We start from the raw sequence: 25,989 nt of genomic DNA on the forward strand, positions 1-25,989 counted from the left end.
CGGAGTCCGTTGCATCACTGACGAAGGTCGAAGATGTTGCCACCGCCCATTCCAGTCACCGGCGTCAACCATCCTGTTCTGCACAGTGTCGACAGGGCAGCTGCCCTGTCCAGGAATTCACACCCTCAGATGACTCCATGGTCCAGTGCAGACCTTCGGTGCACGGAGGCCCCTGCACCCTTGCGAGTGCCACCTGCCCCTCCTGCTGCCATCCTGCCTTGGATGCCTTAAGAACCATGCACGGGAAGACTGCCCTGACAGGTGGGCGTATTGTGCAGTGTGTACCTGTAACGGACATGTCAGTTCGGTCTGCTGATCTTGGCAACCCCCTCCTAATCCGGCCAATGACCATCGGGGGCCTGTACCCATGGATATCAACCAGATGCAGTCTTCGGGATCTTCCAAGCTGATGATTGACGATCAGGTCAATGGTTGGCCACTGCAGATGCAGGTGGATACCAGAGCAGTGTTCTCACTGATCATCTATTTCTCTTATGCGAAGATTCCCCCCCCCCCCCCCCCTCCCCCTGGCGCCCACACCTAAGCGCCTCCTTACTTATAATAAGCAAGCAATTGCCCTGTTGGGTTAGTTCATGGCTTCCATCCTGTATAAATCGGTTCGCTGAGAAGTTAACCTTCCTTGTGGTCAACAATGTGGCCATGGTGGATATCTTCGGGTTGGATGCCTTCCAGGTCTTTGGCTTCACCATCGACGACAGTGTTCATCTGGTGTCTTCCCAGGTTCCATTCCTGGCAGTCGATACCTTGTGCACATAATTCCAAGACCTCTTCTCGCCAGGCGACGGCTATGCTCAAGATTTTCATGCGTCACTCCAGCTGAAACTGTCTGCCCGCCCGAAGTACTTCCGGGCTTGGCAAGTTCCCCACGCCCTTAAGCAGCCTCTTCAACAAGAAATGGACCGTCTCACCATGGAGGGAGTCGTCACTCCAATCCGTTACAGTTTGTGGGCGACACCCTTGGTCGTCCTCAAGAGACCAGATTGGCGTCTGCGAGTTTGTGGTGACTTCAAGGCTACGCTTAACCCTCAGCTACAAGTTGAAGACTATCCCCTCCTGTGTCCTGAGGACCCGTTCTCCAAGCTCACAGGGGGACAATTTTTTTCGAAGATCGATCTTGCTGAGGCCTACCTCCAAATACCTTTCGATGAGCCTTCTACTCCCTTGGCCGTCGTCAACACACTGTTTGGACCGTTCCGGTCGAACCACCTCATGTATGGCATCGCTAGTGCACCGACCATCTTTCAGCATTACTTGGAACAGCTCCTGTGGGATGTGCCAGGTTGTATAACCCACCTCAGTGACATCATCGTCACCGACCGTACCATGGAAGAACATCTCAGTCATCTGCGACAATTGTTCCTGTGCCTGCGGACTGCGGGCCTAAAATGCAACCTTGCTAAATGCTCCTTTTTTCAATCTGCTATCTCCTACCTGGGTCACATTATTTTCTGCGGTGGCATATCACCTACCTCCTCCCACATCGCCATCACCGCTGTAACGGCCCTTTGCCATCCACATGACGTCCACCAACTGCGGTCTTTCCTGGGTAAAATTGCTTTCTATTGAAAGTTCATTCCCTCTGCTGCCCACATTGCTGTACCCCTCCATCACCTATGCCGAAAGAATGTACCTTTTCATTGGTCCCCCACTTGTGAATCGGCTTTCCAAACCTTAAAGCGGAGGTTGCACTCTGCAGCGTGTCTCATGTCATATAACCCCTCTCTTCCTCTCCTCTTGGCTACGGACACCTCAGACTATGGTGTTGGGCCTGTCCTTTCTCACCTTCTACCAGATGGATCAGAACGCCCGGTGGTGTACATATCTAAATCCCTTACAGATGCCCAATGCAAATATTTCCAAATTGAGAAGGAGGCCCTAGCCATCGTGGTTGCCCATACCAAGTTCCTCCTGTACCTTTATGGTATGTCTCTTCGCTTAATCACTGACCAAAAGCCCATCGTGACCTTATTTTCTCTGTCAGCCCAGTTACCTACGAAGACTTCCCACTGCCTGCAGTGATGGGACCTATTCCTTTCATGTTTTAGGTACACCATCCATTTCCGGCCCACCTCCCAGCATGCCAACACCGGTGTCTTGTCTCGGCTCCCCTCCAGCCAGGATTCTGCATTTGATTCATTGGACCTCCTCATTTTTCAGGTCAATGACAACATACAGGATGCGTTCACTGCATTCCCAGTCACAGCTGAGAGGGTGGCCGCAGTAATGACCGCAGATCTGCTCCTAGAACTGTTGCGCCTGGCCAAAGCTTCCTCCACTTCGTGCTCAGGCTGACCTCTGATTCTTCTACTCCATCCGCCATCAACTGGTGGCTGTCAATAGGGTGCTCCTCCGTGTGGCAAATGACGCCAATCCATGAGTCATCGTGCCAACTTCCCTGTGGTCCCGGATACTCCACATCTTACATCAAGGTCACTGGGGTATCGCCCGGACAAAAACCCTCGCACGTCGCCATGTCTTCTGGGTAGGCATGATAGCAGATGTGGAGTGCATGGTCCGGGGATGTCAGCAGTGTACCCAGGCCCTTCCTGCACCGCGTCACTCCTTCCAATCCTGGCTGGCCGCTTCCCTCCCATGGGAACGCATCCATGTGGATTTTGTGGGATCCTTCCTCAGCGCTTACTGGTTACTCATCACAGATGCCTGCTCCCACTTCCCTTTCATTATCCGATGCTCCTCTATCACCACAGAGAATACCATCATGGCCCTGTCAAAGATATTTTCCATTGAAGGCCTTCCCATCACTTTAGTATCAGACAACGGCCCGCATTTCGCAGTTAAGAGTTTGCCAAATTCTGACATGATAATGGTAGCCACCACGTCTTTACCCTTCCTTTCCATCCCCAATCCAATGGAGAGGCAGAGCGCCTTAGTTCACACTTTTAAAACTCAGATGAAGAAGTACACAGAGGACTGTTCTCCGGAAGAAGCTCTTACGTTATTTCTCAGTACCTACAGGGCCACGCCAGTGGGTGACAAGAGTCCAGCCAAACTGCTCCATGGTCGCCAGCCACGGACCCTACTCCATCTCCTCCTGCCGCAGGGTGGATCTCGCGCCCTGCCCGGCAGTTCCCGATATTCATCCGGCTTCAAGGTGTTGGCTCGCGGTTTTGGGGCCCAGTCCAGATAGCTTCCGGGGGTTGTTATCCAGCCCCGTGGTTGACAACTGTTCGACGTACGCCTGGACATCAGGGTGGTTTCATGTCACTGCAACCAACTGCGTCCTTGTTTCCTCAAGCAGCCGTAACCCCAAACACTGGCTCCTCTCTCTCTCCCATCGCTGGCCACTTCCTGGGAGGCTATGTTGATGCCCTCTCCTCGGTTGGTAGATGATCTTCCCAGAGATAGCAGATGCCGGCTGCTAGCCCAAGGCCCCCGCATGCTCCGGACCTTCCCCTGAATCCTCCTCCCAGCCCCTCTTCAGTGCTGACTTGGTTGGGCAGCGTGGACGTCCACGTGCCGCTTGCACAGCCCAACATTGCCTCGCAACTGCCACTACTTCGGCGTTCCAGCCGCCTGTTGCGGAAGGCGGCACCCTACTCTCTGGTGGCCGGGTTCCACTGCCTCCTTCAGGAGGACTTAGCTGCAGATCAGCCTGCGGCTCCGGACTATTGGTACCTCCCCCCCCCCCCTCCCCCCCAATCCACAATCGCCCGTGCCGCACCAGCTTTTCCAAAGGGGGGAGGGGTATTATGCCGGACGGAAGGTAGTCCCTGAGGGCCGGCAACCCATATCAACCCATATTACACCACAGAAGACAGGGTTGTCAATGTCCAAGGTGTACCAAAAGCACCATGGTAAACACCGGCTATTTACATACAAGATAATGAAAACAGACATTCCAAGCACTACTTCCTGCAGGGGGAGCTCAAGCCACAGCCTGCAGGGTGTATCACTACACCAAAACCTGATTGGCTGGAGACAGCGATTTAGGGGCTAGAACCAGCCCCGAGGTTCAGTTCACTCTGGATGCCGACCTCGTGGACTTCGACTGCTGAAGATTATGTCTTTGTCTCTGAATTGGACTAGTGTGTGTGTGTGTGTGTGTGTGTGTGTGTGTGTGTGTGTGTTCAAACAAGAATTTGGGGATGGTATTAACTAGCTGTCAGATTGGGTAATGGATCAACTAAATATAAACATTTGGGTTGTCAAAAAGTTGTCAGAGAAAATATGAAATCACCTACAGTTCTTTCTGCTGTTGGGGATGAGTGGACAATAACTGAACCTCTGAAGACACAGTTGAGCTATTGTTATATATATGCTTCTCCCCGTCTGCGTGGACCCTGAGGTGCGAACTCACACAGCAAAGAGCTTAATTGATTAATATGAGAATGGCTTAAGAGTTTACATCATTTTGGTGGAGGAATTAGCAGATGTTATACACTATCTTTGGAGTGGAAGTCCTCAGTCCAGACAAGATTTCTGTCGAATTATACAGAGATCATCACTCAAATTAAAACCTGTGTAAAATTGGCTTCTCTATGAATTTTTTATGCAAGACAGATTTTCCAGTATTTTAAAATGTCCAGGAGTGGAAATATTATTGAAGAAACCAGGAAAGGATCGTGTTTCATTAATCGTACTGTCCAATTTGTTTAATAGATGTAATGAGCAAATTATTAGAAAATTTCATTGCACTGGCTCACATGTCATCATATATTGTAAAGAAAGAACAAGTGACATTTCACATAGATGATGTAAATTAGTGGAAGAAAAATATGTAGCTGATATTTTTGGGACCTTTGGCAGTTTCTGGTGGCCTTTACTGTTCTCTCTCTTTTGAGGAGTACAGTGTCCACAAGTGCTCCTTTATTTTCTGGAAGATTACCGTAAGCACACAAAGGTGAATCTGCCGTTATCTGATGCATTAATTATAAAACTGCTTGGGATCAGTATGTAGGCCCTTTTGAGATTTAAAAATGGAACCATTGCTGATATCCTTACAGCAAGATGATTCAGCTCTGGAACAATAAATAGCTTATGCCAACAACCTACTCATGCATTTAATGAATCTGGAATAAGCAATATAATTTTAGATCTGTCAACAGCTATAAGAAGTGACACTCTCTGCATAAAAATCATCTCTGAGGTGTATCTCAATATGTAGGAGAGAGATTAAAAACAATATACTTTTATCAAAAAAAGGAATAATACGCTTCCTGACATACCATTTCAGACAGGAAAAAGGTCATACTGGAAAAAGATAGTACCTGTGAGACCTGAGTTTCTCCTGGCGTATACAACTTTCAAATAACTTTCGGGAATTCAGCCAGGTAACACTTTCAGCGACCGCCGATATTTCGGCGGGAGAACACCCCGCCATTTTCAAGGCAAACTGCAACGGACAGGCGGCGTACATGCAAATTTAATACCTCGGTTCTCGGACCCAAGCAGGAAAGATAACACACACACACTGAACACTAGTGCCACGTCGTTTGGAGGGACTGAGGCTGAATGACTCTGATATTTTAGTGAGTTACGATATGGTCTCTCTCTTCACTCGTGTTCCTCTGTCTGATTCGTTGTGGTTAATTGAAGCCAGGTTTGGTGCTGATTTAACTAATCTCTTTAGGCATGTGTTGACATCCACTTACTTTTTATTTAATGACCAGTATTACGAGCAGACAGATGGAGTTGCGATGGGTAGTCCGTTGTCTCCTGTGATCGCAAATTTGTTTATGGAAGACTTCAAGGAACGTGCATTGGAGTCGGCGCCTTTAAAACCCGCCTGTTTCTATAGATACGTTGACGATACCTTTGTTGTTTGGCCTCACGGTAGGGAGAATTTGAATGTCTTCCTAGAACATCTGAACTCGATCCACCCGAACATTCGTTTTACGATGGAGGTGGAAAAGGATGGTTGCCTTCCCTTTCTCGACGTGTTGGTTAGGAGGAAGGATGATGGATCATTGGGACATGCAGTCTACAGGAAAAGTACTCACACCGACTTGTACTTACAAGCTAATAGTTGTCACCATTCGGCTCAGCGTGAAGGGGTACTTCGTACCTTGGTACACAGGGCACATATCGTTTCTGACGCTGAGACTTTGCAAGCTGAGCTGTCCCATCTTAAAGTTACATTTCGTCAAAATGGTTACAGTGATAGACAGATTGAACGTGCGTTGCGCTATCGACCAACTGTACATCAGGTGATTGATGATAATTCTGAGTCAACACCTAAGTCTACTGCCTTCTTGCCTTACGTAGGAAACACGTCCAATAAGATCGGTCGTATTTTACGGAAATACGATGTGAAATGTGTTTTCCGACCTCCATCTAAAATTAGAGCACTTTTGAGTTCCGTCAAGGATGATCTTGGACTGCGTAAGGCGGGTGTATATCGTGTCCCTTGTAGCTGCGGCATGGCATATATTGGTCAAACTATCAGGACCGTGGAGGACAGATGTACTGAGCATAAACGGCACACATGATTACAGCAGCCAAATTGATCTGCTATTGCCGAACATTGCTTGGATACTGGTCACCCCATGTTATATAATAACACCGAGATATTGGCATGCACGTCCAGCTATTGGGACAGTGTGATTCGGGAGGCAGTTGAGATTAAATTAGCGAGCAACCTTGTTAACAGGGATGGAGGTTTCTGTTTAAACTCTGTTTGGAATCCGGCTCTCTCCCTTGTCAAGAAACAGAGGGACAGACTCAATGCTACCTCACCTGCGAATTCATAGTCTCACTATCGATAGCTCTGACTTTGGCCATCTTTGGTGGCACTAGTGTTCAGTGTGTGTGTGTTATCTTTCCTGCTTGGGTCCGAGAACCGAGGTATTAAATTTGCATGTACGCCGCCTGTCCGTTGCAGTTTGCCTTGAAAATGGCGGGGTGTTCTCCCGCCGAAATATCGGCGGTCGCTGAAAGTGTTACCTGGCTGAATTCCCGGAAGTTATTTGTAAGATAGTACCTGTTTATGAATACGGGACACCTAAAGATAATCCTGATCCCAAGCTGTTTCATTTTCCTATTATATACGCATTAGTTTGCTCTGTGGGGAGGCAATTATGTAAATTTATTTTTCTGATATGGAAGTAAAGAAAAGCTGAAGACATTGGGTGATTTAGCAGTACGGATTTCAAAAAGGCCTCACATAGACTACACTGGGCACTTGAAACATATTTACACTATGTGAGCAAAAGTATCCAGACACCTGGCTAAAAATGACTTAAAAGTTCGTGGCGCCCTCCATTGGTAATACTGGAATTCAATATGGTCTTGGCCCACCCTTAGAATTGATGATAGCTTCCACTCTCGCAGGCATACGTTCAATCAGGTGCTGGAAGGTTACTTGGGGAATGGAAGCCCATTCTTCATGGAGTGCTGCACTGAGGAGAGGTATCAATGTCAGTCAGTGAGGCCTGGCATGAAGTCTGTTCCAATACATCCCAAAGGTGTTCTGTAGGATTCAGGTCAGGACTCTGTGCAGGGCAGTCCATTACAGGGATGTTATTGTTAGTAACCACCAACGGCCTTTCCGCAGTGGTAACACCGGTTCCCGTCAGATCACCGAAGTTAAGAGCTGCCAGGCTGGGCTAGCACTTGGATGGGTGACCATCCGGTCTGCCGGGCGCTGTTGGCAATGGGGTGCACTCAGCCCTTGTGAGGCACACTGAGGAGCTACTTGATGGAGAAGTAGCGGCTCTGGACTCGGAAAATTGCATACGTCTTGGAGAGCGGTGTGCTGACCACACGCCCCTTTATATCCGCATCCAGTGATGCCTATGGGCTGAGGATGACACGGCGGCTGGTCAGTCCATTGAGCCTTCATGGCCTGTTTGGGAGGAGTTTAGTTGTGTTGGTAACCACTTCGCCACAGGCCGTGCATTATGAACAGGTGCTCTATCATGTTGAAAGATGCAGTCGCCATCCTTGAATTGCTCTTCAATAGTGGGAAGCAAGAAGGTGCTTAAATCATCAATGTAGGCCTGTGCTGTGATAGTGTCAGGCAAAGCAACAAGGTATGCAAGCCCCCTCTATTAAAAACACGACCACACCATAACACCACCGCCTCTGAATTTTACTGTTGGCACAGGACACACTGGCAGATGACGTTCACCGTGCATTCGTCATACCCACACCCTACCATTGGATTTCCACAACATGTACCGTGATTTGTCACTCCACACAATGTTTTTTCGCTGTTCAATCATCCAATGTTTATGCTCCTTGCACTAAGCGAGGCATCGTTTGGCACATACGGACATGATGTGTGGCTTATGAGCAGCCACTCGACCATGAATTCCATGTTTTCTCACGTCCCCCTAACTGTCATAGTACTTGCAGTGGATCCTGATGCAGTTTGGAATTCCCTTGTGATGGTCTGGATAGATGTCTGCCTTTTATATATTACAACCATCTTCAACTGTCGGCGGTCTCTGTCAGTCAACAGGCGAGGTCAGCCTGTACGCTTTTGTTCGGTATGTGTCCCTTCATGTTTCCACTTCACTATGACATTGGAAACAGTGGACATGGGGATGTTCAGGAGTGTCGAAATCTCACTTATGACGCAAGCGACACCCAATCACCTGACCACATTCGAAGTCCGTGAATTCTGTGGAATGCCCCATTCTGCTCTCTTATGATGTCTAATGACTACTGCGGTCACTGATATGGAGTACCTGGCAGTAGGTGGCAGCACAGTGCACCTAATATGAAAAACGTATGTTTTAGGGGATGTCCAGATACTTTTGATCACATAGTATAAGTGAACAACAGCTGAGGCTACATCTACTGCAGAATATTGCAGTGTAAATATTTGAATGGCATTTCAAGCTTAAAGGTTGCATCCCTAACTGAATTAGGACTGTTTTGTAAAACCTAATGCACTCTTTCTTTCATCTATATTTTAAACTGTATTAACTGATCATTTACTTGTGAATGTATGCTTTCCCGGCGTATACAGCTGGCGAAGAGTTCTCGGGCTTCCAGCCGGGTTGCGGTGTCTTCAAACTGTGACGTTTCGACGAGTGACATACTCATCATCTTCTGGCGAAGTGCCGAGACTTTGCGGATGCCGGTCCCTTTATACCTGCGGTGTGCCCCCCACCACCTGGCCGCAGGAGGCTGGGTCCAGAGGAGCCGACGGGCGAGGTGGAGGGGGAAGCGGATGCGCCGTTCGTGTCTCCGTCAGAGCATTCTGATCGCGTCTCGTGAGCTGGACGGTTCTTGTTGCGTTCCTGGCGTATTGCGGCTAATGCTGAAATGGGACAACATCAGCAGCGTAGAGGAAGCAATCCGGGGCCTACCCAAGGAGGAAGCTGAGCAGCTCCGAAGGGAGACCTGCAGGATCATCGACAAGTCACGACTCCCTAAAGCTTACATTACTGCGCCGAAGCGAGAGGCTATCCGCGCACTGAGGGATGACGCTGACATCATGGTCCTCCCAGCAGACAAGGGAAATGCGACGGTGCTGATTCGCACAGTCGATTACCAACAGAAAATCTGCTCTCTGCCGCAAGACCCAGCCTACAGGAAACTCAACAAGGACCCTACATCGATGATGACCAGGAAAACCGTGGCGCTACTGAAGGACTCAGATCTACCAGAGGCAGTGCAGAAATGGCTGTATCCCAGAGCGCCAACGACACCGCGCCTGTATGGATTGCCCAAGATTCACAAAGATGGGGTGCCTCTACAGCCGATTCTGGACACTATCAACTCGCACAGTTATGGACTGGCCAAATACTTGGCGACACTATTGAAACCACTGGTGGGACACTGCAGTCATCACGTGAAAAACTCCGCGGATTTCGTTAGAATACTGAAGGACATCCAAATACAGAGTGATGACCTACTCGTGAGCTTCGACGTCACCTCCTTGTTCACAAAAGTACCGCTACAAGACGCCTTGGCGCTCCTTAATCGGCACTTCGAGCCTGAAACAGTGAAGCTCTTTGAATATGCACTTACGACCACCTTCTTCAAGTGCAATGGAGAGCATTATGAACAAGTGGATGGAGTGGCCATGGGATCTCCCCTTGCTCCAGGGATCGCGAATCTTTGTATGGAACACTTTGAGGAGGTGGCACTACAAACTGCTCACCATAAACCCAGGCACTTCTTCCGCTATGTGGACGACACATTCGTGATTTGGCAGCATGGCAGGCAGGCACTGGCGAAGTTTATGGACCACCTAAACGGCATACATGAGAATATCACCTTCACGATGGAAGTAGAAGAGAATGGCTGTATTCCATTCCTGGACATACGGATCAGGAAGAAAGCGGATGGCACGCTGGGCCATTCAGTATATAGAAAAAAGATGCACACAGACCTGTACCTCCATGCAACCAGCTGCCACCATCCGGCGCAACGCCAGTCAGTACTGACCACCTTGGTGCATAGGGCGCAAGTCATTTGTGACAAAGAAAGCCTCTCAGACGAATTACACCACCTAAGAGAGGTATTTCGGAAAAACGGGTACAGTGAAACACAGATTGGCAGGACCTTCAAGAGGAGACAGGCTGACAAAGTTCAGGAAGAGGAAGAGGAAGTTAACAAGAGACTCGCCTTTCTTCCATATTTGGGGCCCACATCAGCCAAAATCGGAAGGCTATTAAGAAAATCTAACATAAATACCGTCTTCCGACCACCGTCGAAGACGAAAGAGCTGCTGGGCTCAGCTAAAGACCCACTCAAACTAAACACACCTGGTATATACAACATTGCCTGCGAATGTGGTGTGCAGTACATTGGTCAAACGCAGCGCTGCATCTCTAAAAGGTGCGAGGAACACATCAGGCATGTTCGACTTGGACAGATAGAGAAATCTGCTATAGCTGAACATAGCATCAAAGAAAACCACACCTTTGACTTCGAAAACACCAGGGTGCTATGCCAAGCCGGGAGCTATTGGGATAGCGTCATTAAAGAATCAATAGAAATACGGGTCCACGAGAACCTTGTGAACAGGGACGAAGGCTATCAACTGAGCGCGGCCTGGAATCCAGCATTAGCCGCAATACGCCAGGAACGTAACAAGAACCGTCCAGCCCACGAGACGCGATCAGAATGCTCTGACGGAGACACGAACGGCGCACCCGCTTCCCCCTCCACCTCGCCCGCCGGCTCCTCTGGACCCAGCCTCCCGCGGCCAGGTGATGGGGGGCACACCGCAGGTATAAAGGGACCGGCATCCGCAAAGTCTCGGCACTTCGCCAGAAGATGATGAGTATGTCACTCGTTGAAACGTCGCAGTTTGAAGAACCGCCACCCGGCTGGAAGCCCGAGAACTCTTCGCCTGATCATTTACTTGTTAGATACTTCGTTAGAGTTGTCATGAAAGATATGTAATTTAGATATGTAATGTAGACCGGTGCATGGCAGGTAACAGTAGCTGTACTTAGTTTTTATAGAGCATTATGTTTAGTTGCCTTACTGTGTGCTTCTTAGTAGTGGTTAACCATAACTGTTTATCTGTTTGCATTGAGTAGTGATTAATAAATTCCTTTGCCTAATTGTGTGCTAGTGTCACATTATCCTGGTAATCTGTCAGCTTTCGCCATAATAATTATCTCACATCTTTAGATTCTTTATACTATTTGGCCAGACAGCCTTAGATTGTCTTTATTCTTTCACATTGGTACTTAAACAATAGAAACTCCAAGTAGGAATACCAACAATGTAGAAAAATACAGATTGCTACTTACCATGAAGAAGACACGTCAACTTGCAGACATGTACAATTAAAAGACACTTACGTATAGCTTTTGTCCCCAGCCTTCACCAGTAAAAGAGAGACACAAACCATTCACACACAGGAAGCACACCTCACACATACAAGAACAGCAACACCGCCATCTCGGGCTGGAATGGAGGGCGCAGGGACTAGAACATCAACAGGCACAATGTCAGGAGGTTGTGCAGGGAAGTGGGGAAAAAAGGAGAGAAGCAGGGGAAGACAGTCGGATTCATTGGCAGAGGGCTGCAAATAAACAGGGTGGGAGATGAGAATGGGGATAGAGGAGATGGAAACTGTTGGGTGGAGGGTTTGGGGACAGTACATTACCGTAGGTAAAGGCCGGAATAATTACGGGAGCAGAGAATGTGTTTTAAAGGTAACTCCCAACTTTGCAGTTCCTATAAGTTGGTGGTGGAGGGAAGAATCCAGATAGTTCGGGTAGTGAAGCAGCCGTTGTTGTGTTCAGCTGCATGTTGTGCCACAGTATGGTCTACTTTGCTCTTGGCCAGAGTTTGGCGATGGTTATTCATCCCGGTGGACAGCTGTTTCAGAGTCATACCATATTGTAGGCCACTGAAAGAGTTTTGGCCCTCATTGACCAACATCTCCAGCCAGTTGACCGTAATGTAGCCTCCCACATCAAAGACACCACCCACTTCCTTCACCGACTCTCCACCATCCCCACCCCTTTATCTCCTGGATCCCTACTCATCACTGTTGCCACCACTTCCTTATACACCAAGATTCCACATGCCCATGGTCTTACTGCTATTGAACACTACCTTTCCCAATGACCTTCATACTCCAAACCCACTACATCATTCCTCATACACCATAATCCTCACCCACAACTACTTCTCATTTGAAGGGAAGGTACATAAACAAATCTGTGGCACAGCCATGGACACCCACATGGCACCCTCCTATGCCAGCCTTTTTATGGACCATCTAGAGGAGACCTTCCTAGCCTCCCAAAACACCAAATTCCTACTCTGGTTCAGTTTCATTGATGGTATCTTCATGATCTAGACTCGGGGCCAAAACCCTTATCTTTGTTCCTTCACAAACTCATCACCTCCTCTCCCATCCACTCCATGTGTTCCTCTGCAACCCAGCGTGCCACCTTCCTAGATGTTGACCTCCTCCTCTCTGATGGCTCCATGCACACTTCTGTCCACATTAAACCCACCAACCACCAACAGTATCTGCATTTTGATAGCTGTCATTCCCTTCACACAAGAAAATCCTTCCCATACTGTATGGCCACCCACAGACGGTGTATCTCAGTCTGCTGAGGGTCTCACCAAGGCCTTCACAGAAAGGCTCTATTTACCAGACTTAATCTGCAAACAGATCTCCTGTGCCTTTCCCCTCGTATTCCCAATCCTCCCACCACCCCCAAGAACCAGCCACAACGAAGTGTCCTCTTCATCACCCAGTACCACCCTGAACTAGAATAACTGAACCACGTCCTTCACCAGGGCTTTGATTACCTATCATCATGCCCTGGAATGAGGGACATCCTACCTGAGATACTTCCCACCCCTCCTGAAGTAGTATTCCATCCCCCACTCAACCTTCATAACATCCTAGTGCATTCCTGTGCCACTCCCTCCCAATCCCAACCCCTTGTCACAAGCTTCTTATCCATGTGGATGACCCAAGTGCAAAATCTGCCCAATCACCTATCGAGCACTTCCTATTCCAGTCCTGTCACAGGTTTAACAGGTTTATTCTATCTCATCAGGGCTCAGGCCACCTGTGAGAGCAGCCATGTCATTTACTAGCTTTACTTTGGCCTAGAGCAAATTAGACCATCCTGTGGCACAACATGCATCTCAACACAAAACATTTGATTTCAGTGGCTGCTTCACTATCCAAGCCATCTGAACCTTCCCTCAACCACCAACTTTTATGAACTGTGCAGATGAGAGTTATCCTTAAAACACATTCTCTGCTCCCATAATTATCCCAGCCTCAACCTACAGTAACGTACTATCCCCACACCCTCCACCCAACAGTTTCCACCCCCTCTTTCCACAGTCTCGTCTCCCACCCTGTTTATTTACAGCACTCTGCCAATGCATCTGCTCATCTTTCCCCACTCCTCTCCTTTTTTGCTTTTTTTTCCCCACCTCCCTGTCCCACAACCTGTCAATGCTATGCCTGTTGACATTCTTGTCACTACACCCTCCACCAGTCCACCAGACAGCATTTGTCTACACCATCCTTTCCCCTTCCCCGCCCCCTCCAAATTGCTACTTGCATCCCACGTGATGTTGCATTCTGGCCAGAGATGCTGGAGTTGGCGATTGTGTGCACCTGAGGTGTGCTTGTTTGTGTGTGAATGGAATATCTCTCTTACTGATAAAGGCTGTGGCTGAAAGCTATATGTAAGTGTCTTTTAATTGCACCTGTCTGCAACTTGACATGTCTTTTTTATGGTAAGTAGCAATTTGTCTCTTCCAGTATGATTTAGCTAACATACCTAGGAACTGTGTTTGTTACGTACAGATGTAAGATATGTGACTGCTGTCTACAAAGAGCTGGAAGCTGTGTTGGGCTGCAGTTGAAAAAACCTTCATACTGCTGTCCAGAACTGTTGGGGGGGGGGGGGGGGGGGAGGAGAAAAAAAAGGAAGGAGATATGATTTACAATAATTGGTCCAGCATGAGAATAACTATAAAACAGTTTACAGTTAGACAGAAATGGTTGTCGCAAAGGGGCAGAAACTGTAGTTGCAAGAGGAGTCACATCCAAAATACTCTGAAGACACGAATATTGTGTACTGCCAACAGTCATCTAAATTGCTTGTGGGAAATCCTGGATCCTATTCTGTAATGAGTTGAATGAAATTTACAACAACCCAAATATTATATGCATGATGAGATTATAATGTCAAGTTTGGACAGGTCTTGTCCATCTATAAAACAGCGCAGTTTTATTTCTCAAACATTGGAAACTCCAGGTAGGAATATCAACAATGCAGGGAAAGACAGTTTGCTACTTACTGCAAAGGAGACACGTTAAGTTGCAGACAGGTAAAATTAAAAGACACTTACAGAAAGCTTTTGGCCACTGCCTTCATCAGCAATCTAATATTGCTGCTTGCATTCTGTGCGATAGCTGCATTCCGGCGTGAGATTCTGCAGTTGGTGGTCATGTGTGGATAAGTTGTGCTTGCTTGTGTGTGTGAATAGTGTGTGTTTCTTTTTTGCTGATGAAGGCTGTGGCTGAAAGCTTTATGTAAGTTACTTTTAATTGTGTCAGTCTGCAACTTAACATGTCTTTTTATGGTAAGCAGCCCTTTCCCTTTTTCTACATTGTCAATTTTATATCTAACAGGCAAAGACCTTGAGGAAAGCCAAGAAAACAACGGAGGGATCGACTATTTAAGCAACTGAAGATCAGCATACAGGCTGACTGGTAGAGGAGAGCAAGAAACAGAACACTGTGGAGAAGCAGATTTTAGCTGTGCACAATTCCCTTGGCATGATTGTGATATTATTATTATTATTATTATTATTATTACTCTTTCTTTTCTCAGACGTTACGTCTGGTCAAAAATGGAAAGTGACGCGGACCTTGATCAAGCGTGACTTCCTTTTAACTGTACGGTATATGTTATATTGCATTTAGGAACTTTCGGGTAATTGAACATGTATCAATAATTACGGATTTCTGTAGTTGTATGTATAAGTTTGGATGTAGCTGTATTGCATTGATGTACTGGTGGATATTGTGTAGTATGACTCCTGTAGTTGATAGTATAATTGGTATAATGTCAACTTTATCCTGGTGCCACATGTCCTTGACTTCCTCAGCCTGTTGGATGTATTTTTCAATTTTTTCTCCCGTTTTCTTTTGTATATTTGTTGTATTGGGTATGGATATTTCGATTAGTTGTGTTAATTTCTTATTTTTATTGGTGAGTAGGATGTCAGGTTTGTTATGTGGTGTTGTTTTATCTGTTATAATGGTTCTGTTCCAGTATAATTTGTATTCATCATTCTCCAGTACATTTTGTGGTGCATACTTGTATGTGGGAATGTGTTGTTTTATAAGTTTATGTTGTAAGGCAAGCTGTTGATGTATTATTTTTGCTACATTGTCATGTCTTCTGGGGTATTCTGTATTTGCTAGTATTGTACATCCGCTTGTGATGTGATCTACTGTTTCTATTTGTTGTTTGCAAAGTCTGCATTTATCTGTTGTGGTATTGGGATCTTTAATAATATGCTTGCTGTAATATCTGGTGTTTATTGTTTGATCCTGTATTGCAATCATGAATCCTTCCGTCTCACTGTATATATTGCCTTTTCTTAGCCATGTGTTAGATGCGTCTTGATCGATGTGTGGCTGTGTTAGATGATACGGGTGCTTGCCATGTAGTGTTTTCTTTTTCCAATTTACTTTCTTCATATCTGTTGATGTTATGTGATCTAGAGGGTTGTAGAAGTGGTTATGAAATTGCAGTGGTGTAGCCGATGTATTTATATGAGTGATTGCTTTGTGTATTTTGCTAGTTTCTGCTCGTTCTAGAAAGAATTTTCTTAAATTGTCTACCTGTCCATAATGTAGGTTTTTTATATCGATAAATCCCCTTCCTCCTTCCTTTCTGCTTAATGTGAATCTTTCTGTTGCTGAATGTATGTGATGTATTCTATATTTGTGGCATTGTGATCGTGTAAGTATTATTATTATTATTATTATTATTATTATTATTATTATATTGTGCAAGAATGACTGTAAGTAAGTGTATAGCATCTGCATTTATAATATGTTTGCACCAGATGTTTTGTATCAAGTAATATTGTATGGCCACATGGCACCCTCTATTGTAAAATGCTCTGTTACGTCATGATTTACTCTTATTTGGTGTATGTACGTTTTTTGTTAAATCAAATAGCGGTTAAAACATCTGAAACATTTCTTGTTCTAGTATCTTTGTCACTAAAAATGGAGATCTATATGCATGTGGTTGGGGAGCTGATGGCCAAACTGGATTAGGCACTTATGACACAGTTTATACACCTACAAAGTTGAAAGGTGATGTTGAAGGAGAGAATATCATAAAAGTTTCGTGTGCAGCTGATTGTGTGTTGGCACTTAATGGTAGGTATTTTATAGTCACTTTATTTATTCCAGTCACAACAAAACAATAAGTGATAGGAAAAGTGGCAATTTATTAGACACAACTTATTGACTTCAAGTCATTAAGGCACAGATGCATCTAACAGCTTAGTTTGTGTTCAACTTTTATTGTTTGTTTGATTGAACCTTTTTTTGAAATGAATGTAAATGTAAATTGTGCCTCCAGTAACAAAATATGTTTATTTAAATTAAACTGTGCAACATTGCTGAGGATCTATCTTCTTCCATTTTCTTTGTACGTATTATATATAACAACTTTTTTTGTTAAGACCAGAAGCAATAAATCACTTCAAAGAGATATGCAGAGGCTGTAAGAGCCAAAGGACCTGAAAATAGATCTGTGGGTACTGGAAGGCATGGGTCACAGTTTAAATAAAGTTATTTTACAACTGAAAGTGAAATCTTACAAGTTTAGATTTTAACAGCTTTAAAACTGTATCAGATAATAACAACTAACTTTCAGCATGTGACAAGATAGCTCATAAAGTTTTGCTTCCTCATTCAAACACGTCAATGTTTGCATGCTTATTTGTATCTGTATATGCTCCAAGGTCTCCATGGTGAAACATTGTGAATGTGTGTCTTGATGTACTGTAGGTCAATAACCGTAGTTCACTTCACCCAATCCCTTAAAATGACTGTTGGAAAAAGTCTAGTGGAATGAGTTCAGGTGGTCCCGATGACCACCAAATCATACCATTTTATCCAGTCTACTTATGGAAACTTTTAATCCATAATTTGATGGAAGTGTAGGGACCAGTGAAGTGTTACCCCATCCTGCTGGAATATGATGTCAAGTTTTGGGTGTCCCAGTTGTGGCACAGCTGACTCTTGTAACATATCCAAGTAAAAATCACTGTTGTCTGTAGACTCGATGGAAAAGAAATGACCACAGATCCAATTAACTTATGCCTGAGCCTGGACTACACATTGACCTGGGACTATTGTTTTCCATTTCACGCGTAGCATTAGGCCCTCTGCTCTCCATATATGAATGTTATGGAAGCTCAGTTTGTTGAGTACATCAAAACTTAACTCATCAAAGAAACAAATATTTTCCTAATCCCATTGTTAGCATCAGTCTTTGCTGGCACATCCACAGCCAACTCTTAGCACTGAGATCCATACATCAGTTTTAGTGACCAGAGCAGCTTCATGCTGTAGGTGTAAAGACATACCCTCTTAAGCAATACTTTGTGCACTGTTGGGCGATGCATTTCCAACTCTGTGGGTGCCTTACACACTGATTTTGTCAGACTCCTTAAAAGAAGTTGCTGTACTCTGCCCTCGTTGATGTCTGAAACAGACAGGCAACCCACCCCATGTTTGTGGTGAGCAATACCTGCTTCCATAAATGATAGGGCCGGCCGCGGTGGTCTAGCGGTTCAGGCGCTCAGTCCGGAACCGCGCGACTACTACGGTCGCAGGTTCGAATCCTGCCTCGGGCATGGATGTGTGTGATGTCCTTAGGTTAGTTAGGTTTAAGTAGTTCTAAGTTCTAGGGGACTGATGACCACAGATGTTAAGTCCCATAGTGCTCAGAGCCATTTGAACCATTTGAACCATAAATGATAGGTAATCAGAACAGTGGCTTTCTTTCATACTGCATCCAACAGTTTTGATGCTCGTGGGTGTCACACTTTTGTCTGTATGATCTAGGATACAGCCTGAGATGACACTGGTGCAACACACACAACGTTTAAGTAGTTTGGGTTACCGCGAGATTCACTCCTATGGAACAGATGCCAGGTGAAATCTGAGTTCCGGAACTCCATGGCTAGACCAGTAGCTAGTGATGACAGTGTTCTGGCCAGGCCACCAAGCAGCATCCACATCGGCAGTACAAGTTGCTGATGTACCACACTATTTCCTGCATCCGCAATATCACATGTCAAAAATAGGTCCACTTTTATCCTACCACGAAGCAGCTATTTAGATCACCAACAAGCACAGCAAGCCAGTTCCATCACAGCAGGCAACCTGCAAGAAGACTCCAGCAATATCTCCCTATGGAGTCTGCCACTATCTTCCATGACAGCACACCCACTCCTCCAGTGGCGAAGTACTGCCTAGGACTTGGTATAATTTCTCCAGTTTTTAATTCACCTTCTAGATATGCCAAGAATTTGCTTTGTGATTATGTCCTTGCTGGACGTAGAAATTTTCTATGCTGTTTGATCATGGCTACTTCTCCTGTGAAGAATGACTGTAAGATATTTTGAAAGTGTTTTTTCTGTGATTTAAGGTAGAGTGCGGACCTAATTTATTTTCAAACCTAAGATTTAAGAAACTTGTTTTATATTGATTTTTAACTTTATTCTGACTTCAAGATACTGCTCACCTTTAAAGAGTGTTGTAGTCTCTCTTATCAACTGATTATTTTCATGTGTTGAGGAATTTAATCATTTTTTTGATTAAAGAACTTTAATTTTGTTTGCTGTTGGAAAACTATTGTTTGTTTTTCACTTGGGAAGAACTTTGTTTAATTTCACACTTGAAGATACTATACTTACATAATGCATTGAAGACTTTGTTAAAGTTGTGTTCAAGAAATAAACTTGTTAACACTGTGGCGCGTAGCATCCACTACTGTGGGTAGCTGTTAATGGTCTCTTCTTTGGGGTTTTCAGTCAGACCTAAGACTGCAGTCTGCTGGAATGGGCACTCCCTACTGGTGTTGTGCCATGCATGCATTTGTAATCTCATGACTCACTGAAAGTGCCAGAGAACTAACCATTAACAGCTATCCACTGTAGTGAAAATGTATCACAGTGTTATTGTGACTGCCTGTCTCTGTAGTGGATATCTCCATGGAACTGGACATATCACATTCCACTTTGTTTGCCAGATCTTGGCACATGGAAAGTAAAAATAACAAACTTTATGAGGTATATTATCAGAGTTTGAAAACTGGTTGTTACAATCTTATATAGTTATATATAGTATATATAGTACACATCATTTGTAGGCATGCTCTAGATAAATATATTTATGTGAATTGCCTTGTAATGAACAGTTTTTGATGTAATGGATAACATAAAGCTGTTTTAATGATTCAACATTAAAAATCACAGTGAATAAAGAAAATGAGTTAGTTAACAGTATTACCTATTAAAAGATTAAACACCATTATCTGACTGTAGTGTGTATGTCACTTCATATGCTTTTAATTTCCAAGGCTTCCTATGTGACTTTTTGAATCAGTTTTAATCTGTATTTCTGTACTGAAACATTAATTCTCATACTGTCCTAAAATTATCATTCAAAATCAGAGTCGTAGTCTATTCCATACTGTACAAAATATGAATTTGGTTGTAATATTCTATTAAAATATGTTTTAATTTTGTCTCAGCTATGTAATCACGTAACCTATGTATGCTTTACATGTTTCATTATTATTTATGTTTTTGCTTTTTTAGCTAAGGGTGAAGTTTTTGGTTGGGGAAACAATGAATATGGACAGCTTCTGTTGCCAACTGACTTGCAACAACTGAATGCACCGAGACACATCAAGCTTGCTGGTGTGGGCAAAGTGTTGGATATTGCTTCTGGAGGATCTTTCTGTCTTGTAGTAAATGGTAAGAAGAGCTATCAGAATGAATTGTGCATTTTCTCCTGATAACATTAATTATAAAAAAGAGCTATTTTCTGTGTTATTCATTGCATTCATTACTTGTGCATCTGCCCATTTTGTCACAAGAGAGACACTGTTTGACTGCAAAAGTGAAGCACCCAGAAGGGGAGAAGGACGCAAGGTGAAATTTCATGAGCTATGTGATGTTATTTCAGTGATTACAAAACTTAGTAAAATTGCTGAAGAACTTGATACTGTGAGCCCACTTACCAATATGACATTGTACATATGCTGGCCTGTATCCAAGCTCTGATTTGATTGAGAAGGGTGTCATAAAACCATTGTATTCTCTCCTGAGGTAAGGTGGCCAACAACTGTTGTAAATAGTCCTTGATACTCTAGATCCTGGTACTGGCACTGGGACAGAGTTGCCATATGAGCTGGCCCCACACATTTTCTATCAGGGCCGAGTCTGGGATCTTGCTGGTCACATGAATATGTCAGCATCACACAGTCAGTTCACAGAGACACGTGCCATGTGTGGACATCCATTGTCTTGTTGAAAAATGGCTCTACGATACTGTCCTATGAGAGTAACACATAAGGACATGGAATGTCTGTGACATACCATTGTGCCATTACCATTCTTTAAATCACTCCCAGCCATGACCTGAAGTCATACCTGATGGCTCCCCATACCATGACGCTGTAAGTAATGCCGCCGCGTCTCTCCAAAACATTGGAAGGGTGGGGTCTCTCTCAGGTTGCTTACATACTCAACAACAGTGGTCATCCAGGGTAGTACAGAACCGCAAAACATTGCTGAATGCAATGCGACACCATGTATCAGCAGTCCATGCTTCCTTGTCACTCCAATGCAGCCATATTTGTTGTGGCATAAATGGAAACCCATGCATGTGACAGTAATTCCTTAGTTCAGCTGCTACTAGTCTCCACTGAATGGTATGGGATGACACAGAATGTTGCAGGGAGCCCATTACTTGTTCTCAGATAGCAGGTGCAGATGTGATGGGGTTATGATGTGCTTGGCACACAGTCTGGTGATCCTTGTTAGTGACTGAAAAATGGAAATTTCATGTAAGAATATCAACAATGTAGGAAAAGACAGATTGCTACTTACTCCAAAGAAGACATGTCAGGTTGCAGACAGGAACAATTAAAAGACACTCACATATAGCTTTCGGCCAAGGCCTTCATCAGTGACAGACACTCTCTCTCTCTCTCTCTCTCTCTCTCTCTCTCTCACACACACACACACACACACACACACACACACACAACACCACACCACCACCACATTCACACAAGCAAGCATACCTCACACACACCCGACCGCCAACTCCAGCATCTCAGACCGGAATGCAGCATCACGTAGGTTGCGAGCAGCAGTCTTGAAGGGATGAGGGAGGGGAAGGGGAAGAGATAGTAGTGTTCAGATGGGGAGAGAGATGAACACTGTCTGATGGTGTATGCAGGGACTAGACTGCCAACAGGCACATCATCGGAAGGTTGTGGGGCAGGAAGGTGGGGAAAAAAGGATCATAAAAGAGAGGAGCAGGGACAGCGAGTGGATGCATTGGCAGAGGGCTGCAAATAAACAGGGTAGGAGATGAGAATGGGGAGGAGGTGATAGGACAGACAGGATGGGCTGTGGCACAACATGCAGCTGAACGTAATACCCTTGATTTCAATGGCTGCTTCACTACCCAAGCCATCTCGATCCTTCCCTCCACCACCAGCTTCTCTGAACTGTGCAGATGGGAGTTATCCTTGCTAGTAATTAGTCATATGTGGTGGATCAGAACCTATGACAAGTATGCTTGCCCTTGCATTCCATGGAGGCCAGGATCGAGCAGCTGTCACATCCCACAAAGCCGAATATTGCTTCAATCAGCGACCAACTGGAGACTTACAATGAGGCCCCTTTGAAATTGAGTCTGGTGCTGATAACACTATCTCATGTGAGAACATGGCACCTTTGTCTCCTTCACAGTGATCACTCAATGCCTGATGCTGTTGACGCCTTTTGTATACCCTAGCAGGCCTGATAGCAACACTAAACATGAACAACAATAATGCACTCTGGTGGCCACTCTACGCATCACAAAGAAATGATGCAACTATAATGATTTACGAGGGTTGAATGAAAAGTAATGCCTCCACCTTCGTTAATGGGGTTTGGATGGGAATATTTTAATAAATCAAATATGGAAATAGTCCTTAGAATGTGATCTTTAATTATCAGTATTCTCTTTTCCGTGTAGTCACCATCCAATAGGATACATCTCTGCCAACAATGATTAAGTTTTCTGAAGCCATCACAGAAGAAGTCGACACTCTTTTAATGCAACCACAGCCTCACAGTTCTCTCAACGTCTTCATCAGAAGCATAATGATGTCCCTGCAGATCGTCTTTCATTATCAGGAACAGATGGAAGTCAGATGGTACTAAATCTGGACTGTACGGAGGATGCCATATGGTGGTGAAATTCAGTCTCTGAAGTTCCGCTGTGGTGGCAGGTGAAGTGTGTGATTTGGCATTGTCATGCTGCAGGGAAACATTTTCCCTCTCAGACCATTGTTAGGCATTGTTTCAGAGTTCACAGTGTTGTGATGTAACACTCTGAATTTATTGTTGTTCCTCGATCAAGGAAATCAACATGGATAACACCATCTGCATCCCAGAATGCTGTAGCCATGATTTTTCCAGCTGAGGGCTGCGTATTGGATTTCTTTTTCTGGGGCGAGTCTGCGTGTCGATATTCCATAGACTGACGTTTCATCTCCGGGTCATAATGGTGTACCCATGTTTCATCTCCTGTAACATCTGAATGGATAAAGGCATCACCTTCATTCTTGTAACGTTAGAGGAGTTCCTGGCAAATTTCAAGTCTGTGCACTTTCATTTCAGGAGTCAGCATCCGGGGTACCCATCATGCACAGATCTTCTGATAGCCAAGCGAAGCATAAATGTGACTCTCAATTTCTTGTGAAATGCCAGTTGTGCTTGCAGTTTCTCTTTGAGCGATACAACGATCGTCCTGAATAAATCTGTCAACATTTTGCTTGTGAAGCTCGGTGGTAGCTGTCACAGGACGTCCAAATCTTTGTTTGTCACCCAGGTCAGATGTTCCCACCTCAACATCTTTCAACTTACTTGCCCAGTGATGCACAGTACTCACATCAACAAAGTCACCATAAGCTGCTTTCATTCTCTGATGAATCTCCTTTGGGTGACACCTTCTGCTGTCAAGAGTTCAGTGACTGCACGTTACTTAAATTGCATTGACCAATGCTGCCAACTGTTGAAGAATTACAAAGGGGGAGGCATTACTTTTCAGTCAATCCACATACATAGCCACCAGGGGGTGTCTTTTTACATAGTTATGTTGACATCTGACCATTTCTTCTTGGTGCTTCACTTTTTGTAGATGTCGCATAACATTATTTGTAATGTGTGTGTAAAACTAGAAAGCTAAAATTTGGTAAAAGTTCTGTACATGGAGCAACAACAGTTGTTAGTAAAAATGGCAGTATTATGAAGAAAGTAAAACTAAGAATTATGAAATCTTTGGGTTTTTCATAAGAAGCTAAGAATAAGAAACAAAAAAATAAACTCTGCACATTTGCATTGTGTATTGAAGAGAAATGGTAGAGACAGAAAACAGGAACTTGTATAAAAAAGGCAACAACGAAAAAATATTAGTGTAAGTAAATAGTATATTAATTCCTGTTGTTCTTGTTCTGATTTCTTTACATGCCTGCTGCTCAAAGAGAAAATAATTGCTGATGATTACAGTGATGTGGAACTATTCAGTCGATTAAGTGTCCTATGAAAGTGCTATGCGCTAGATACACCTTATGTGCTAAAAATGATGCTTTAAAGAATGGGGATATTGTACAAAATGAAACTATTATAGAAATGGTTAACATCGTGAATGTGAAGAGTTCTAGTCAGTTGTAAAATGCATGTATATACAACTTAAATTAAAGTTTAAGTGAGCTGTGAAGCAGTAGCCAGGATGTATGGTTCTGTGTATACAGGATGTAACAAAAAGGTATGGCAAAACTTTCAGGGAACATTCCTCACATTTAGAGGAAGAAATTTTGTTGTATGGACATGGATCTGGAAATGCTTTATTTCCATGTTAGAGCTCAGTTTCTATGACTTTTTAACATATTAATCATGGGAAACACGCAGGAAAAGAATGTATCAGAATGAAACACTTTCCTGAAGAAAATGTTCAAAATTTCCACTTCTAACGTTATAACGACTCAAAGTGTGAGTGTGAGTTTTGGCTATATCGGTTAATTTCCACAAACCACCTTCCACTTCTTTACGAGGTGACTTACTTGGAACTTGCAGCCACTCTTCTTTACTGGCTAGCTGGTTGCTGGAAACCCCCTTAACTTCTTGTCCATTGAATAACACTAGGTACAAAAATTTTTAGACTCTTTTTACTTATGAAATAAGTAGACATACAAACTTTACTTTTCATCAGTTAACGATGTATTTAACCTCCATACACAGTAAAACTGTCACTTTCCACATAAATATGTAAGTTCCTGTAAGTCCCTCATACAGCCGAACACCAGAAACAAATTGAGTTACAGTAAAAGAAAGTTGGCTTAGATACCATAACTTCTCGTAACATGAATCAGAAAAAAGTCTTGCCTATAGCAAGCTTACGTCAAGAGTTTTCAAGAGCTATTATTCAACTGTCCTTGTTTTAATAACAATAGTCAATGACACAATAAGCACAGAGCTGCATATAAACTCAATTGTTCTTCCTTACACACTAACTAAAATGTCTATGGATTGCCTGACAGGTACTTGTTGGTGCCGTTTGTCTGCCGCATCTACTTTCTTCTCACAACTAATTTTAAACCTGCAGATACAAACATGTGATGCACAGTTGGTAGGATTCTACCATCCCACACTCATATCCAGAATATTGTGTGTTCTAGGTGGTAGAAGGCTGAGTGGTTCTATAATTTACACAGAAATTCTCGAATCACTACACTGTGTAAGCAGTGATACTAGCATCAAAATTCCATCACACAGCCATGTGGTCAACATTACCTGTTGCTGCTAACTGTCTTAAGCTGACACTAGGGTTGTTGTCAACTATGCAACAGAGTTTCTCCTTGAATTGTGGTTTCCTTGTCTTTTTAGGCTTTCCCAAGTCCCCTGTCCTGTGCTCTTTGAGATGATGCTCAATTGCTTCAGATATTGTCCTGTTGGGGTACTGTTATTCTGGAAATCTCTCCTGTTACAAACATTGAGTACTATGGCCATTACAATTTGCTAATCTGTAAAGCAAATGGGAATCTTCCAAGTCCGCTTTGAGTACACTTCCATTGCACTGTACCAGAAATCCAATCTATGATGAGCACTAAACGTTTGATAATACATGAGTGGACAGGCTGTGAAGAACATTAAACAGTTGAGCTTGATGCTATAAGAGCAATGAAGTTAGTCACATGTCAACACAAGCAATGAAGT

The 25,989-nt window shown here is 44.3% G+C and overlaps 1 protein-coding gene across 4 annotated transcripts in view; it reads left to right on the forward strand.

Annotated features, from left to right (window-relative positions):
• LOC124616711 (RCC1-like G exchanging factor-like protein) overlaps positions 1–25,989 on the forward strand; it is a 155,532-nt gene that overhangs the window by 79,730 nt on the left and 49,813 nt on the right. For all 4 annotated transcript variants that reach the window (XM_047145071.1, XM_047145061.1, XM_047145085.1 and 1 more), the window contains 2 exons: positions 16,677–16,849; positions 20,308–20,466. In XM_047145071.1, the coding sequence (XP_047001027.1) occupies positions 16,677–16,849; positions 20,308–20,466 (332 nt within the window). The remainder of the gene's footprint in view (positions 1–16,676; positions 16,850–20,307; positions 20,467–25,989) is intronic.

Source organism: Schistocerca americana, chromosome 1 (genome assembly GCF_021461395.2).
Source record: "Schistocerca americana isolate TAMUIC-IGC-003095 chromosome 1, iqSchAmer2.1, whole genome shotgun sequence".
Taxonomy (NCBI): Eukaryota; Metazoa; Arthropoda; class Insecta; order Orthoptera; family Acrididae; genus Schistocerca; species Schistocerca americana.